We start from the raw sequence: 16,347 nt of genomic DNA on the forward strand, positions 1-16,347 counted from the left end.
GGAATGCAATTTAAAATGTCCACATTACAAGATAGTTTGAAAATGCCCAGTTCCATCTCTTTGCCATACCACAATATTTCGCTAAGTAATCTTTTTTTCCTTATTTGTGGTATAATCTTGTTTTAAATACCTTCAGCGTTGAAGCTTCCACCACTTCCTTTACAGGATGGCTCCATGACATCATAAATATTAGGGGAGTATCTGTTAAGTTTCCTAATACTGAAGAGACTGCAGAATGTTTTAATACTTCTGGCTAACCTCTGCTGGTGTGCACTGCCGCTTGTCCGTTGCTAGAAATAGTCATTGGAAACATATCACAGCAGATTTATTCTGTGTCCAACAGAGAATAATTCCAGAGAAATATTTCCAGTTCCACAATACTTAAGAGTTAAAACTTCTTCGTATTTGGGCTATGCGGAAGCACATTCGCAAAGATCTCATTTAAATCAACAGGAAAACTCCCATTGCTTTCATTGGTCTTTGCATCAGGCTTTTTGATTTACAGTTTTAAAGTCAATCTTGTCCTTGCATAGAATTGCATAGAAAAGAAGGCTTACAGACGTGGCTTTGCCCCAAAGCCCGTCAATTGATGACATGTTTTGTCTGTTAAATTGTTTGTGGTCTTCTTGGAAATGAGTAAATTCAAGATATGGTGTTTATAAGTAAAACCCCCTTCTGCTGGACGGTGTTTACAAAACTAGGACATGGACACAGCTGAACGTCTCTTAATGCATGATGCATAAATGCAGATGGTGGAGATCCTTGTTGTGCAAAGGAAGGAGTGTGCTTACATTCAATAGACTGAGTGCTGACAGTTCTGGAGGAGTTACAGATGCACAGCCAGGCTTTACTACCATGAGGCCAGTGCCAGCCACTGCCTGTTCCTTAAAACTATTACAGAAAAAGCTTTCTGATGCTCAAAAGGGAAAAAGGGAGAGAATTAACAAAAGCTAAATTGCCTTTGAAAAGATAGCAGCACCATTAGTGCCAGTGTACATGAGGGTGAAAACCTCTTTATTTTTCAGAGAGTTCTACTAAGATGTTAAAACTCACTCACAGTTGACATTTAGCACACAAGTTCTTAGTCCAAGAATTAACGCTTTAAAAACACTGTTTTGTTTCAGGACTGGATGGCTATTCATCTCTAAATTGCTGGCTCAAATCGAGCCCACTGCAGTATAGTGACTGGAAGCTGCTGCCATCAAATGGCTCAGATGCGTATAAAATGAGTTTAATCGTTCTCAGTCCAGTGCCTAACGAATAGGAATGCAAAACACACTATTGCAGTTGCCAAGGATCACATGGGCGATAGAAGCTGATCTCTTCTTTTATCCCAGAGAGTGTTCACTTGAAACTCGGCGGTTAAACGTACAAGCAGAATAGAAGGAAGCTTGCAGTGTTAACACGTAGTCCTGTAGATAAACAAGGCCTTCCATTTTCACAGAGAGACCCTGAGCACCTTTTACCAGAATTCTAAACACACACTTGAAAAATGTTTTCTTTTTAAGAAATTTAAGTGTTTCTATGCTGAACCCTCACTAAATGCTTTAGAATAAATATAGCATATGTCGCAACTAATAAGTTCCCACAGTGCAGTGGTCATAAGAACGATCAAGATCCCCTAAACTAGATAATACGGAGGCATGCAGTTTTAAGAAACACAACAAAACCCAATAACAAAAGTGGGAATTGAGCTAACTTTGGCATGATTTATGTCATTTGTTTATGCTGTAGGCGAAAGCCACATTCTGAATTTTGTCTCTAACACCACCCTGAAGAACCGGATTAAACTCACTTGGGATCGGTATCGCCCTCCAGATTACAGAGATCTTATTAGCTTCACTGTTTACTACAAAGAGGCGTGAGTATGCGTGTTCAGAGGCTAACCATGTCATTCAGGAAATAACAGGCACAGTGGGTAGGGTTTCTCTTGACCATTGTGTTTATTGGCTGAATAAAGAATAAAGTGAGTCAGCAAAGTCCCTTGGGCAATTTTTATTTTGTGCAGTGTACTCTGTTCCCGAGTGCTCCTTCTTTACACAGTTCTGTTTGGATTCTATGTAGGATACCAAAGTGCCTACTGACAAAGTGGTGCTTAGGGTCTGTTTTCTGGTCCACTTCCTTCCCGTTACCCTCCTTCCAAATTCAGGAAGATCCAAGTGCTACGAAATGCTTGCCTGTTTTCTGGGTGCTCTTTTCTGTTTGTTTGAAATCTCCAAATTATGCGTGTGCTTTTCTGCCAATTAGCTCTTTCTTCTCCCAGCCGTGATATGGGCTAAGCAGTAGCATGGACTGGAGAGGGTTTGGAGTTCTAATTTGGAGCATCAGTCTTGTAATTAATTGGGTTCTCTATTACTTAATTTTTTAAACTGGACAGGCTGCTGCAATGATTACTTATGGTGGATTGGGGTAGAAGATAAGGGAGAAACTTTTATCACTCCCACCACATTCACACATACCAACACCTTTGTATTGGAGAGGGGCCTGCTGAAATCCAAATGCACACGTGCTCTCTGTCCCTCTGTGCTCCAGTGCTTCAGAAAATGTTTGGATGCAAATGGTGACCTGGGCTCATTTCTTTTTCTCCTTCAAATTTGAAGTGGGTTTTTTTCTGACCTGTGTTCTCATTCCATCTGCCCCTAAACAGCTTTTTTCTAAAGAGCAGCTGACTCCGGGATCCACGTGGCATTTCAAAGCGACAGCACAGCATGGAGCCCAGAATCAGTGGGTGACTCTGAGTCCCCTGCTGACGCTGGGCTCCATCAGATAGAGGAAGCAAAGGGGGGAAGACAAGGGAGGTACTTCAAAGCGGCAGCACCGCACAGAGTCCGTACTGAGCTCTGTGCAGCGCTGCCCTTTTGAAATGCCGGGGCGGGGCCCAGGATCAGCTGTGCGGCACTGCCCCTTTGAAATGCCGCCACAGCATTTCAAAGCAGCAGCCCCACATGGAGCCCGGGGTCAGCTAGCAATGCCAGCTGATTCCATTGCTGCATTTCAAACCACGCAGAGCCGGGGGGTCAGCTCGTGAGTCCCCAGCTGATCCCGGGTTCTGGAGAAATGTCACAAGGAGCCTGGGATCAGCTGGGGAGTTTCCAGCTGACTCCGGACTCCACGTGGCATTTCAAAGCAGCAGCGCAGCACGGAGCTCTGAGTCCCCCACTAACCCCGGGCTCCATGCTGGCGCTTTTGCTTTGAAATATACATGTACATTTCAAAGCTGGCACCCTGCGTGCGGCTCGAAGTCCGCGGGACTTCCCGCTGGCCCTGGGCTGCATGCAGAAGTGCCTATCGGCTAGTGGAGTAGTTGATAGAAATCCCATTGACTACTTGACTAGTAAATTACTCGATATTTAATATCCTTAGAACTAATCCTACCTTTTTGTAGGCCTTTCCCTGCTCTGTTCTGTCTCTAATTGCAGACAAGATTTTCTCTCTGTTGTCCAGAGCTGTTCCACAGGCTCTATAGCAGTAAAAACTAGAGTGAGCAAGAAACACTTGCAGCAAGAACTCTATTCAATTAGCCAGCTGCATTGAGAGTCTGCTTTGAAAAGAGAGAGCTGTGATGGAGGGAGCATGGTGAACCAGTTGATTGCTTCAACATCCTGGAGCTGAGTTGTGAGCAGAAGAAGCAGGAGTTTTCTTAATACAACAATATTGTCTAAACATGTTTATTTCCCCATCACAGTGAGTCTGAACATAGCATGCTTTCTGTATTGACATGTCCATGGTAAATACCATTCAATACCAGTAATACCTTTGGTATATAGATGTACCAAAGATGCAATTTAAAATTAATCAGATGTATAAATTACAGGTCCATATGGTTGTTTGCCAAATGCCAAGTATTAAAGCAACCAGTAGGCTTCTGAGCTGCTAGTCAAAGTGTAGCAAAATCTGGGTTCTTGTGGCTAATGTTCAACCACTGTCGGCAATTATTCTGAATCATCTCTGTTTAATTTGTGTCCATATAACCTGTGAACATAAAGTCAGAAACATATCACTATTTGCTTTTGAAAGTAAGATAGGGCAACAGAGAGTCAGTGTCCTTAGAACAAGTCCTGTTTACATGTTCAGTGATGAAATAATCTACAGTTATGTAACTAAACACATTTATACCGAGTAGAGGGTTTTCTTCTGCACGACATGTGAATGTGATAGATTCTTGGGGTAGTGGTGATACACTATAAGTCAAAGACAAACTAGCAATATATTATTCTTTTATGGTTCATTATATTGCTATGAAAAATAAGGATTTTTTATTATTCCAGGGATTATTTGTTTGGCATAGGCTAACCATTGTATAATGTTAGGTACCCTTATTGAGCTCTATAAATAATAAATTAATAGTCCAGCAGATTTCCTCTTGGCAGTGCGTGGCCTATCACTGCCAGTCTGTTTCTCTCGGCTGACAACAGTTACACATTATCTCTCCTTTGGCAGGAAGTGGCTGAATTAAAGATGTTTGTTCACACTGATAAATTATCCAACAGCTTTCCTTTTGTGGGAAGGGAAAATAAGCCACGAATACCTATTTCCTCGGATTCCTGGTAGCTCAGTAACTGCAGAGGCCAAATTCTCCAGCTAAATCTGAACTCCTACTTTCAGAGCAGTTGGAAATAAAAGATAAATTTAGGCTCTGGGATTCTCTTTTATTCTTCTATAAAAAAGCAAATAAAAACTTTTTTTATTAGTTTTATTGGATACAGGCTGATGTAAGATTCCCCCGTGAAAGTTTTGAATATTTTTAATAGGAAGTAAAAGTACAGTCTGTGCCATTTTCTTTTACTATTTCAGACCATTCAAGAATGTGACAGAGTATGATGGGCAAGATGCTTGTGGTTCTAATAGCTGGAACATGGTAGATGTCGATCTGCCCCCAAACAAAGAGAACAACCCTGGGATTTTACTGCAGGGACTGAAACCTTGGACTCAATATGCGATTTATGTCAAGGCTGTTACACTCACAATGATGGAGAATCACCACATCCATGGAGCAAAGAGTGAGATAGTCTACATACGCACCAAAGCTGCAGGTAAACCCACGTGATACATGTGATAGAGATGCAGCCGTGTTAGTCTGGTCTAGCTGAAACAAAAGACAGGACTATGCAGCTCTTTAAAGACTAACAAGATGGTTTATTAGATGATGAGCTTTCGTGGGCCAGACCCACTTCCTCAGATGTGATACGTGGCACTGCAAAGGTTTTAAGGTTGGCTTTTACCCATTCAAATGGGTCTTTAAAGTATGTCCTGTAATTTATTAGCTCTGGACTGTGGGGGGGGAGGGGAAGAGAATACTTAAGTACATTAGAAAACATGAACTTTAAATTTGCTTGATATTCAGGAAATCCATTAGAGGGGACAGTGTATTTTAAGCACATTGCAGTCTCAGTTAGGGTCACTTATAATATTCCTCCCAGAAAATATTGCTGTGAGGGCAGACAAGCGTCGGTTTGTTAGCTGTATAGAGAGACATACAAGGAGTGTGCTTTTCATAGTTGTATACTTGCCTTTAATTCGGGGATGGTCAAGATTCGACCCAGCTAGCCTTTGGAGCCAGCCTGCCCCTGTGGCAAGAAACAGTACTGCTCAAAGTGACTGGCTGCTCCTTGTGGCACTCTGTGCTGGGGGGAGGAGACTTTGCCACCAGCAAAATCTCTCAGCTCTTATTGTCTGGAAACTTGGGATGGGGGCAGTGCAATACAATTTCTCAGCTTCCATTGGCTGCAGTGCAGATTGCCATGTGCAACAGCCAGCCGCTTTGAGTGGTCTGGGGCTGCTGACAGGCAGAGAAACCTGCCTGAGAGTGTTGCTGATGAGAGCTGCTTAGGTAAGTGCTTCCTGGCCAGAGCCTGTCTCTGGCACCCTACCCCTCCGGCACCCCAACTCCCTCTCAGACCATGCACCCCCTCCTATACCCTTTCCCCAGGCCAGACTCTCCTACACTCATACCCCTTCCTCGACCCTGCACCTCAATCCCCTGTCCCACATTACAGCCCCCTTCTTGACCCCAAACTCCCTCTCAGACCCCACACCGTCTCCTGCACCCCAATGCCCTACTCCAAGCTTCTTTCTGCACCCAACCTCCACCCCAGACCCCTCACCTTCTCCATAGAAAAGTGCAACCCTTGACCATTTGAAAAATCTTGGAATGTGCCCCCCACCCCCCAAATAAAAATTATTGCCTGCCCCTGCTTTAAATCCTACTGCTGACCAATACAACACACCATTCAGCTCTGTCTTTTGACTATAGAATGTTTCCAGAATGAATGGGGCATTTAAATAGGCTGACATGAAAGATGTTTGGCTTTTAGAAAGCACTGAACATCAGGTCATCTTCTTCACCTTGGGAAAGCAAATGATAGTCTTAGCTGGTTTCTTCTTTGTTGTATCTTTACTGATGAAATCCAAGTGTGTGGAAACCTACATGCATTTTAAAAACCTGTTAGAGGACAAAAGAGACTTTAAATCCTATATCTTGTAAAGCCATTGGGATTTTATTTTAAAGCTGTTTTTTCTAGTCCATGTACTATTGTTTGCATTGGGGCAAGGGTTGGAAACCCTTCAGCTGTAGAGAGGTTCAAGATGCTTAGGTGCACTTGTACTACCAATAAGGAGCCTCTTTGCACCTCTTTGTCCCTTGACACTTGTGAGGGTGTGAGAGAGAGAGAAATCTGAGAGTGGTTTGTTTTTCTGTCTTAATGTAGGGATGTTAATTAACATTAAAAGTGATAACTTGTAAAATGCTAGGTTTAACGGGTTAACCCTGAAGCAGCGCCTCTCCTGTGGCATGATGAGTCACAGTTGGGGAGGGCGGGGAGCTACTCCAGCCCCAACCCTGCCATGGCTGCACCTGAGAACTGCTCTGGAAGAGAGCTGGTTTGCAGGGGCGGGGGAGCTGCTCTAGTCCCAGCAGCCAGAATTGCCCTGGCTGGGCTTGCTACGACTGCAGGCAGGATCTAGGTGGCCAGGCCAGTTAACTGGTTACCCTTATAAGCAGGCTGATAAGCCACTTGCTTACTGGGTAACTGATGTAACCTCTTCAATCCCTACCTTAAATTGAACAAGTTTCTGCTAATGCTGAGGGAGTCAACTTAACTTTTTTTTGTTTGCTCGAACTCATGAGAAAACCCACTCTCTGTATTCTGTGTGGGGGGAGAAGGGGAGGTTCGATTTATTGCACACACAGGCTAGCTGAGAGCAGCCACCGTTGTTCATGTTGCATAATAGCAAAAATACAAGATGTGCCTATTTTCAGGAAGTGAATCGAACAAGGGGAGAATTAAATCAAATAATTCAAAAAAAATGCCCAGTGGGATTTGCCTAAGACTACAAAAAAGTAGGGATATTAGATACTGGGTTATTGAATAGCCGTGTAAGCACGTGAAATCTTAGCAGTTACAGGACTTTTCAATAGTCCCCGGGAGTGGGGCCAGCAGCCAGTGCACTCTTTGCTCCATTCGCGGGGTGGCAGGTGGGAGCCAGTTGAAACACCAGATCCCTGCACAGACCGGCTACCTGCCACTCCGCACTGCTGCCTCTGATACACAGCCAGCAGCATGGGGGGTAGCAACAGACCTGTCCGTGGAGGGTCTGAGCTCCCTCCAGATAGAGGCTGGTCTGCGGCATCAGCCCCTTTCCATGAGGAGCTTGGACCCCCATGGACAGGAGCTGCTGCTGAGGACCAGCCTCTGTCCATGGGGAGCTTGGACCCCTGCAGACAGAGGCTGCTCCTTGGGATGCTGGATGCTGCTTCATGGCAGCCTTTCCTTTTCGCTCCCCACCTCTGCGAGGCGGGGGTGGGGGAGAGAAGAGAGCAGGCAGGCAGCACTGCCGAGCTGGTACTGGAAGGAAGTAGTTTTTAAGCTGGCTCTCCCTGGTACCGGCTGCTGCCCTCCTCCGCCGTCCCTCCTCCCCCCCACTTCGCTGCCTTTGTAGGAGGCATTATCGGGGAGGGGGGGGCCGTGGCAAATGGGTCTGCAGAACCAGCCTGCAAGGGAAGCTTGCTTGAAAGCCGGCTTCCTGTGTGTATCAGCTCCAAACTGCCTCCCTCATCCTCCATGCTGCTGCACCTCTATCCAAGGCATCAGTGTGGGAGGGGTGGGAGGGAGGGAGGCAGGCAGATCTGGTGCTTGTGGGGAGCTTGCTTAAAACCAGCTCCTCATGGGATCTGTCTCCCACTCCCTACCCCACCCCCTCTTTGCTGCACCAAGGCGGGGAAGTGTGTGTAGTGGACAAGATTAATCAATAAGCCTACACTTATTGATTAATCATGCAGTTGACTACATGTTGACATCCCGAATATAAATGCTGTAAAATATCCAATATAGTTAGAAGTGGGAAGTCCAATTAGACCTTGACTCTCATCAGATCTCTCAGGAAATGTCATTATATGTTTTGGGGTATTATTTCATACAAAATTTCATTAGTCGGATCTGTTGCAGGGTTTGTTGCCATGATTTGTTTACTCTACTTCCCTAGATTTCTCTTTCAACATAATGCCATTCATAATTTTCCATATGAAATCTCATAAACAATCGCTTTTATTTAAAAAGCAGCAACTATGGTGCAGTGCTGATACCTAAATGGAACCTCCCAGGGATTACATGGAATAAGGAAATCAGAATGCATGAACTTGTCTACCAGGGCGTGATTACAGACTTCAGGCCAAGTTCTGTGATCATTATTCAAGCAATATCATCTGTGGAAAGTAGTGGGCTCTTCTTTGGGTTAAGGATTGCAAAACTTGGACCTTCAACATTAAGGAAAGTTGTTCAGTACATCTGATCACTCTTGTTGGGGGGAGACATTTCTCCATTTGTTAGGGATGTCATCCGTCAACTGGTAAGCATCACCCTTACCGAGTGATGCCTACACGTTACTGATTCTCTATCGGCGTGGCTGGGCTGGTCCGCCCCTTGCCTCATACGGGCAGTGGGAGATTCCAGGGCCAGCCACAACACAGGCGGACGGTGCTGCAGCTGGATTGGAGGAGGTTGCAGGGTGCCATTTAATCTGTTAACCAATTAAAGGTGGCGTTTAATCAGTGACCTGATTAAACTGGATTTCACATCTCTCCTGTTAGCCAAGGGGAGCCATTAGCGTTCTTCATTCCCTTGGGGCGGGACCATCTGTTTTTGAGTGATGTAAAAAGCAGTTAATTGAGACTTTGTTTCTCAGCTTTTTATATTTCAGTGTGAGTTGTGTGTAAAATTACCTCTTTTCTCTCTCCTCACTGTTGGTTTCCCTCCTTCCCTAGTGCCATCTATTCCACTGGATGTTATTTCAGCATCGAATGCCTCTTCTCAGCTAATTGTGAAATGGAATCCACCCTCTCTTCCCAATGGCAACTTGTCCTACTACATTGTACGGTGGCAGCAGCAGCCGCAGGACAGTTATCTTTACCGACATAACTACTGCTCCCAAGGTAAGGGAGCTGGAAGCAGTAACGTGTTAAAATGCCTAAGATTCATACCTGTCAGTCCTCGTTATCCACATGAGGAGAACATGTAGTCACTGCTACCTCTTCTCTGAAGTTTCTGTGAATATAGGGGGAAGGGTGAGCTTGGATTGTTAATCCACCCACTGGTGGCAAGGGGAAAAACCTCTTATCTTTCCATTTAAAGATAAAGTCCCAATTCGGAGATATGCTGATGGGACCATTGATACAGAAGAAGCTACTGAACCCACCAAACCAGAAGGGAGTGGGGGAGAGAAAGGAGCTTGCTGTGCTTGCCCCAAGACAGAGGCAGAGAAGCAAGCTGAAAAGGAGGAGGCCGAGTACCGGAAAGTCTTTGAGAACTTCCTCCATAACTCCATCTTTGTGCCCAGGTATGAACTAGAACCTCTTGACTGCAGCAACCCTGGGAAACAGGGTTTGCCAGGTGAAAGATTTGCTGGGCCAGGGAGGGAGTGATGGTGTTGGGGGTGGGGTGCTTGCCTGGTGTTCCGTGTCCCCCAACCCATACCAGGCACCACCTCTGGCCACTGTGGGAGTAGTAGGGAAAAGCCTCTGGTAGAGCATATCACTGGGCTGCTGTTCCCCCAGCTGTGGGGGAGCACATGGAGCTGTTTACTCCTTCTCCTGGCAGGGTCTGGACCACAGGTATCCCTGAATTAGGGACTCCTGGAGTATGGAGATTGCAGTGTAGAAGTTGGATCTCGGCTGTCTTTACAGATGGGGGCTAGTGGTGATATAATTTCCTGGGGCTCTCGGAAATTACCCTTGAAAGCATTTTTGAATGGAACCTTAGTCGCATAAACACCGCCTCACCTAAGGAAAGGGGTGGGTCAGGTTTTCTACTTCAGAGGTTCTCCTCTTCAAGGGTAATCCTTACCTATATGGTTTAAGGACCTTTTTTTTGTAATACTCCTTAGTGGAGTCAAAGGCTATGTAAGAGTTCCTTGCCTGCAACCTGTAGCAGAAACCTGGCTTCAAATAGATTTTGCTTATAAATGGTCTTTTAAATGCATAGGTAACTCAACTCAAAGCTGCATTTGGTTTGGACATTAAAGGAATACTGAGTTTGAAATGGTTGTCCTTTCTAATTCATGTCTCTGCACTAATTAATGAGAGTGTTTTGGTTTCCTGGGCTTTGACTGTAACCAAGAATTAAATGTACAAACTCATGATAAAGGCTGCTGCTTACATGTTAAGTGGAAACATATCCATTAAGCTCCATTTTACATGGCATCATGCAATAGGTATTACTGAGTTCATCAGTGGTAGTGATGATTGAGTTTCTAATTTACCTCTTTTATAAGCTGTTTTTACTTAAGATAATTGGATCACAAGAGCCAGAGTACTGTGTGACTATAAGCAGTCAGCTTTAGATGGTGCATGTAGTCTTACTGTCTCGCTTAGTTGGTGTGCAGTTGGCATTAAAAGGGGCTTCGGGGCGCGCTAAGGTGTGGTCTTCATGACAGAATAACATTGAGTCATAAAGAAAATTGTTTAACAATTATGTACAAACTTAACTTGTGAAGAGCTTATTTAAGACTCTATTTGACTGTGTAAAGCTGTGAAACTGAGAGCTGTTAGTGGTGGGTCAGGACCCAAATCACGGATCAGCATCACAAATTCATTGTTTATACATAAAATCTCAGAGTACGATGTCTGACCAAATATTCTACGTTTGTTCAGTAACAGAGTAAAAACATCCTGATGAGTTAATAACTCTAGATTGTTTAATAATTAAATCACGCAAGGTTTTAATATCCCGTGCTGCAAAGAGACTCGTTAAGGAGCCACTTGCAGCCCCTAAGGCTTTGTCTCCGCTGCCGCGGCAGCACTGTAGCACGGCAGAGGCGCTTAGGAGAGCTTTTCTAAGGCACTAGGGAAGTAACTAACAGTGTTGGAAGCCTGTTTACACCTGCACTTCACAGTGCTATAATTTGCTGTGCTGGGGAGTGTATGTCTCTTCACACCCCTGGGTGAGAAAGTTACACCACAATAAAGTATGGACAAGCCTTCTGTGTGAGAGTCACCATGTAAGGTTGTCAGGGTAGGCCCCATGTTTATCTGGGGGTTTGTACAGCAGCTATTGCAGTGGATCACTGACCTTGACAGACCTCTGCGCACTGCCACAGTACAAATAATATTGCTTCTTGGAGGAAATGTCTAGTCATTTTCCTGAGCTGTTGTTGATTTACTCCAATTTGCCTGCACTACTGATAAGTTAACAGACCAGATCATGAACTCATCAGTGGTTGTGTTAATCCTGAGCAGCACTTTATAATGTAAACAAATTCAGACTTTGGACCACTCACTGTACTAAAGATTGGGAAGCCCCACGCATGCTATAAATTGCTTGACATGACATCAGTTTTGTGGAGGAAAAGTATTTTTCTATTTAATCAAAGATTTCAGGCATTTGAAACATGGCATTCATTTTGTCTGATGGTAAATGTTCTTGGACTCGTTTAAAAAAAGAGAAACAAGCAAACCCTTAAACAGGTAGGAGCAAATTGCTCGCAATCTTTTACATGCTGTCGATTTTCACTGTTTTAAAAATTAAATAGGAGCAATTTATAAAGAATGTCTCGAATGTTTTACCTTTCTCCCTCTCCTCCCACCCCTACTCAGGTTGCTTTCATAATGGTATATTTTTCTTTTCAGTGATTTAACAGCAGGATCAGATAAGATACAAGACTTGTAAATAGCTGAGTTTAAGTGACTTTTAAGAAGTCTGAATGTCAGGGAAATGTGAGATTATGACCTAGTGAGATTTCTCCATAGGACAAATCTGAGCAACTTCTTACTTGCAGATGTCTGTCTTTTCTTTCCCTGAGGGGAAAATTAATTCATGTGTCAACATAGGCCTCATTAGAAGTATATTATGTTTCCAGCTTTCTACCTGGGTCTTGTCTATCTTTGGGATGTTATGAAAGAAGCACAGCATGTAAATAAAAGGATCTGACCATGAGGCTTTCAGTCTGCTTAAAAAACATTACATATGTGCTGTTACATCATCCTGCCCTGTCCTGTTGGTGATTTCCAAAGGGCCCAGTATACAGCAGTGCAGTAGGAAAGGTAGGGCTGGGACAAGATCATTTTTATTGGGGTTAGATCTGCGTTTACAGCACTGCAAGAACAATTATTCCGCAGCTTTTCTTTTGTTCTCTAGTGGTAACCAAGTAATATTCAACATCTGAGAAGCTGTATCTTTAAAATTAGCATGCAGTCAAGAGTTCCTGGTCTACACTTAAGAATTAAAATTAATGTAGCTACAGTGCTCAGGACTGTGAAAAATTGTGCAACCTTTGCCCTATAAGTAAATCTGTTTATTACCGGGGTAAACACTACTATGTTGACAGAAGAATTCTTCCAATCATCTAGCTGACTAATGCTTCTGCACCTATGCTATGACACTACGTATGGCAGTTGGAGCAGAGCTGTACTACTGTGATGACTGTAATGTGGACCCCAGAGAGAATTTATTAGAGTTTTCACTGACGTAGCCATTTCTTTTAAAGATCTCCCCCTTTTTTTTTAGTGATTTTATTTTCTCATTGTTATCCCCTCCTTCCTGTGTCAGAGAACATGTGGACTTATATGTCTCTTCCCTAGGAACTTCCTTTATTTTTGGCTGTTCAGTTTCTTGGGAACAATTTTTCTCCTCTTTTAGGTGTTCCAGCAAAGTAGGTAGCTGCTGCAGAGTGCCATTGATGTAAAATCCCTCAGTATTTTAGTTATGTTTGCCTTGTGGTTAATATGTGGGTCTCTGTCTTTCCCTAACGTGATCATATTTTTTTGCCCATTTATTCTGTGGTAGGGGTCTGTCTTTTTCCAAGTAAATGAAGGATCCTGCTTTTAATTTTTCAAAGACTATTAAAGAGCAAATCTTAACACATCCTGTACAGATGTGACAAGGAATCCTGCGGCACCTTATAGACTAACACATGTATTGGAGCATAAGCTTTTGTGGGAAAAGACCCACTTCGTCAGATGCATGTAGTGGAAATTTGCCCACGAAAGCTTATGCTCCAATACATCTGTTAGTCTATAAGGTGACACAGGACTCGTTGCTTTTGCAGATCCAGACTAACACAGCTACCACTCTGATACCTGTAAAGATGGTGGCAAGGTCACACCTTTTATTTGGTTGCCAGGATGTGCTCTAGCTAGACTTTGTGATTGATTTTATTTTCGGTCTCACTCCTTTTTGTCAGAAAACTGCTCAAATGTTCTCTAATGCCAGAGTGTGCATTCTTATTCTTTTATGCTGGATGAAAGGTTTGTTCTCTGCAGTAAAGGAGATAAATGATGACTCAACCAAAGCACAGCAAACTCTAGAGCCTTCTTCAGTGTTACTTGTCGCCAAAGACAAATTGTGTTTGCTTGTTCAGTGCGAAATTCCTGCTGTAGAATTACTAAGAATTTGTCTCTGCGGACACTTCATTCACAGCAAGCTGAGGTCAAAATCTACCATGGGCCTGCCTGCCATGCGTTCTGCCACCACATGGTGCCCGCAGTCTACTCGCACTAAGAGTTTTCTGGTGTGCGATGATCTGCCTAGCTCGGAACTGGGAGTATGTCAGGGGAGACTAGGGAACTTCTAGGCTATGTCTACACTCGCGGATTCTCATGCGAGAAATAGGCATAACGGCATTGCGCAAGAGGGTTTTTCTTGTGCAAGAAGAGGCAGTGTAGACAGGTCCTTCTGGTGCAAGAGCATCTTCTGCAAAAATGGCTGCTCATTAGGTATGCAAATGAGACTCGGCAATATTTCATGCGTAGCCTCATTTGCATATTTATCAGGCAAGAAGCTGCGAGTATAGACATAGCCCTAGACTGCAGCAGAGGTGTCCACACAGCAATGTAGCACATGGCAGGTGGGGGCAAAGTAGGTTTGTACCCCATCTTGCCTATGTTCTTTCTTATAGACAAGTCCAGAGCTCAAATGATCAGCATGAAGGGTGTTGCTTGATAGCACCGGTAGTCCTTCCATGGTCTTCACATTCATCAGTCACTACCTGTGCTGCGGTTTGGCTGCCTTGTGAGTGTCGCATATATGCCACCTGAGATTCATTAGGATTTGGGAGACTCTAAGGCAGGAATGGGCAGCCAGGAATGGTGGTGGGCTCCATGAATGTCCCTCCTTCACCATGGCCCACTGGGGTTGCACCTGCAGCCTCGTAGCCCCCCTGTATGTCCCCTCTCTCCCATGCTCATGCACCAGACCCCCATAATTCCTATTCTTTCCCTCCCCAGCACTTTCAGAGCATGCAGATCACTGATTCATGCTCCAACCCTATTCCTCTTCCCCTCCCTACCAGAGCTGGAATGCCGTGAACAGCTGATATGTGGCATTCCAACTCTGGGAGGGTGGGGGTGCAGTGGGGATGGAGTGTGAATCAGATGATTTGCATGCTCAGAAAGTGTTGGGAGAGAGGGGGGAGGAACAGGAAGGGTGGGGCCCCGGTGTGCAAGAGGCACATGGAGAAGGGAGACGGCCAGAGGGTCTTTGGGCTGCAGGTTGCCCACCCCTGATCTAAGGCCATGTCTGCACTAGTTAGTACTTGGCTGCAAAACTTTTTGTTGCTCAAGGGTGTGAAAAGAATGTTTGCTGAACGACATAATTATTGCCAACATATGTGCCAGCTGAGCTGGTTTTGTTAATGGGAGAGTTCTCTCCCATTAGCTTAATGCAGCTACAGGAGTGCTCTTACAGGGGCGCAGCTGTGCCGCTGTAAGTAAACTTGGCTTTAGTGAACTCTTCAAAAATTTCATCCAGTCTCTGCCAATAGGTTTCAAAACCAAACGTGCCCGCAGTTGTTTGGCACGCAGCTTCGATGAACTCGTATGGCTGAGTGTTCTAAGACTGTTTATTTCATAGTGAGCTACTTCTCTCATCTAATATGTTTCCTAGTTGACAGGGCACTTTTTCCATTCATGATGCCTACTCCTTGATTGGGAATGTGTTGAAATCCTTACCTCTCTATAGTAGTTTGATAGACCCAGCACTGGCCTGGTCATAGGAAATCAATGTGTAAGTAATATAATGTGAGATGGGGTCCAATGAAGGAAGTATTTCTAGTGTAGGTTCTTCCTTGATTTCTCTCCCTGCCGCCTCACTCTTAGGGTGTTCTGTCAATTTACAGCTAAATCAAGAACACTATATTGATTACGGTTGGAGAATGTGGAAACTGTTATTCTTCCTATGTGGTCTGCATTCCTGTGTAGAACAAAGACTCACATCCCACACTGACACCTCATCATAATGATGATTTGTGGCATTTATATTCTTGCTATTATGTACACCTTGTCTCCATGTTAGCAACTACACTGGTTTAAAAAAAAAAAAAAAAGACTTGTCAGCACGGTCAATTCTAAAACATGAAACAACAGAAGCTGCAGGACTGTTGCTGTAGATTAGTTGTTTTTTTTTAAACCGAATACATTGATTACTGTTGATGTACAGAGATATAGAAAATAATATAGGGAGCTTGTAACATAGATTATTGTTGCTTGGTAACACAGGTAGATACAGAAAATAGTAAAGGGAGCCTTTAACTTTGTCTGTAAAGTTGTAGCTGCACCTGTGCAAATAGAACATTTGTTTTATTTGTTCTATTTCCATAGTTCCATCAGTGCACCTATATCTTTACTGACAAAGTTAAAAGCTCCCTTTCTTGAGGCATGTGCCTAATATTTCCTATGTCTTATTTCCTCTTAACAGGCCTGTACACGAGGGGAGGCGAAGGGTGCGAATATACCCCCACCCTGTCCATGGTCCTTCAAGTAAGCCGGCCTGGGGAAGGCTGGGGCAGTGCATTGTCCCAGCCTCCCTACCGGATGCTCCAGCCGGCCAGGGAAAGGCTGGGGCTGATTTCTCTCCTCCTCCT

The 16,347-nt window shown here is 44.2% G+C and overlaps 1 protein-coding gene across 1 annotated transcript in view; it reads left to right on the forward strand.

Moving 5' to 3' along the window:
* The window catches only part of IGF1R (insulin like growth factor 1 receptor), a 293,701-nt gene that overhangs the window by 233,863 nt on the left and 43,491 nt on the right, over positions 1-16,347 (forward strand). Inside the window, exons 7-10 of the mRNA XM_006129225.2 lie at positions 1,735-1,861; positions 4,795-5,033; positions 9,260-9,427; positions 9,627-9,831. Coding sequence (XP_006129287.1) covers positions 1,735-1,861; positions 4,795-5,033; positions 9,260-9,427; positions 9,627-9,831 — 739 coding nt within the window. The remainder of the gene's footprint in view (positions 1-1,734; positions 1,862-4,794; positions 5,034-9,259; positions 9,428-9,626; positions 9,832-16,347) is intronic.

This window comes from Pelodiscus sinensis, chromosome 14 (assembly GCF_049634645.1).
Source record: "Pelodiscus sinensis isolate JC-2024 chromosome 14, ASM4963464v1, whole genome shotgun sequence".
NCBI classification, from domain to species: Eukaryota; Metazoa; Chordata; order Testudines; family Trionychidae; genus Pelodiscus; species Pelodiscus sinensis.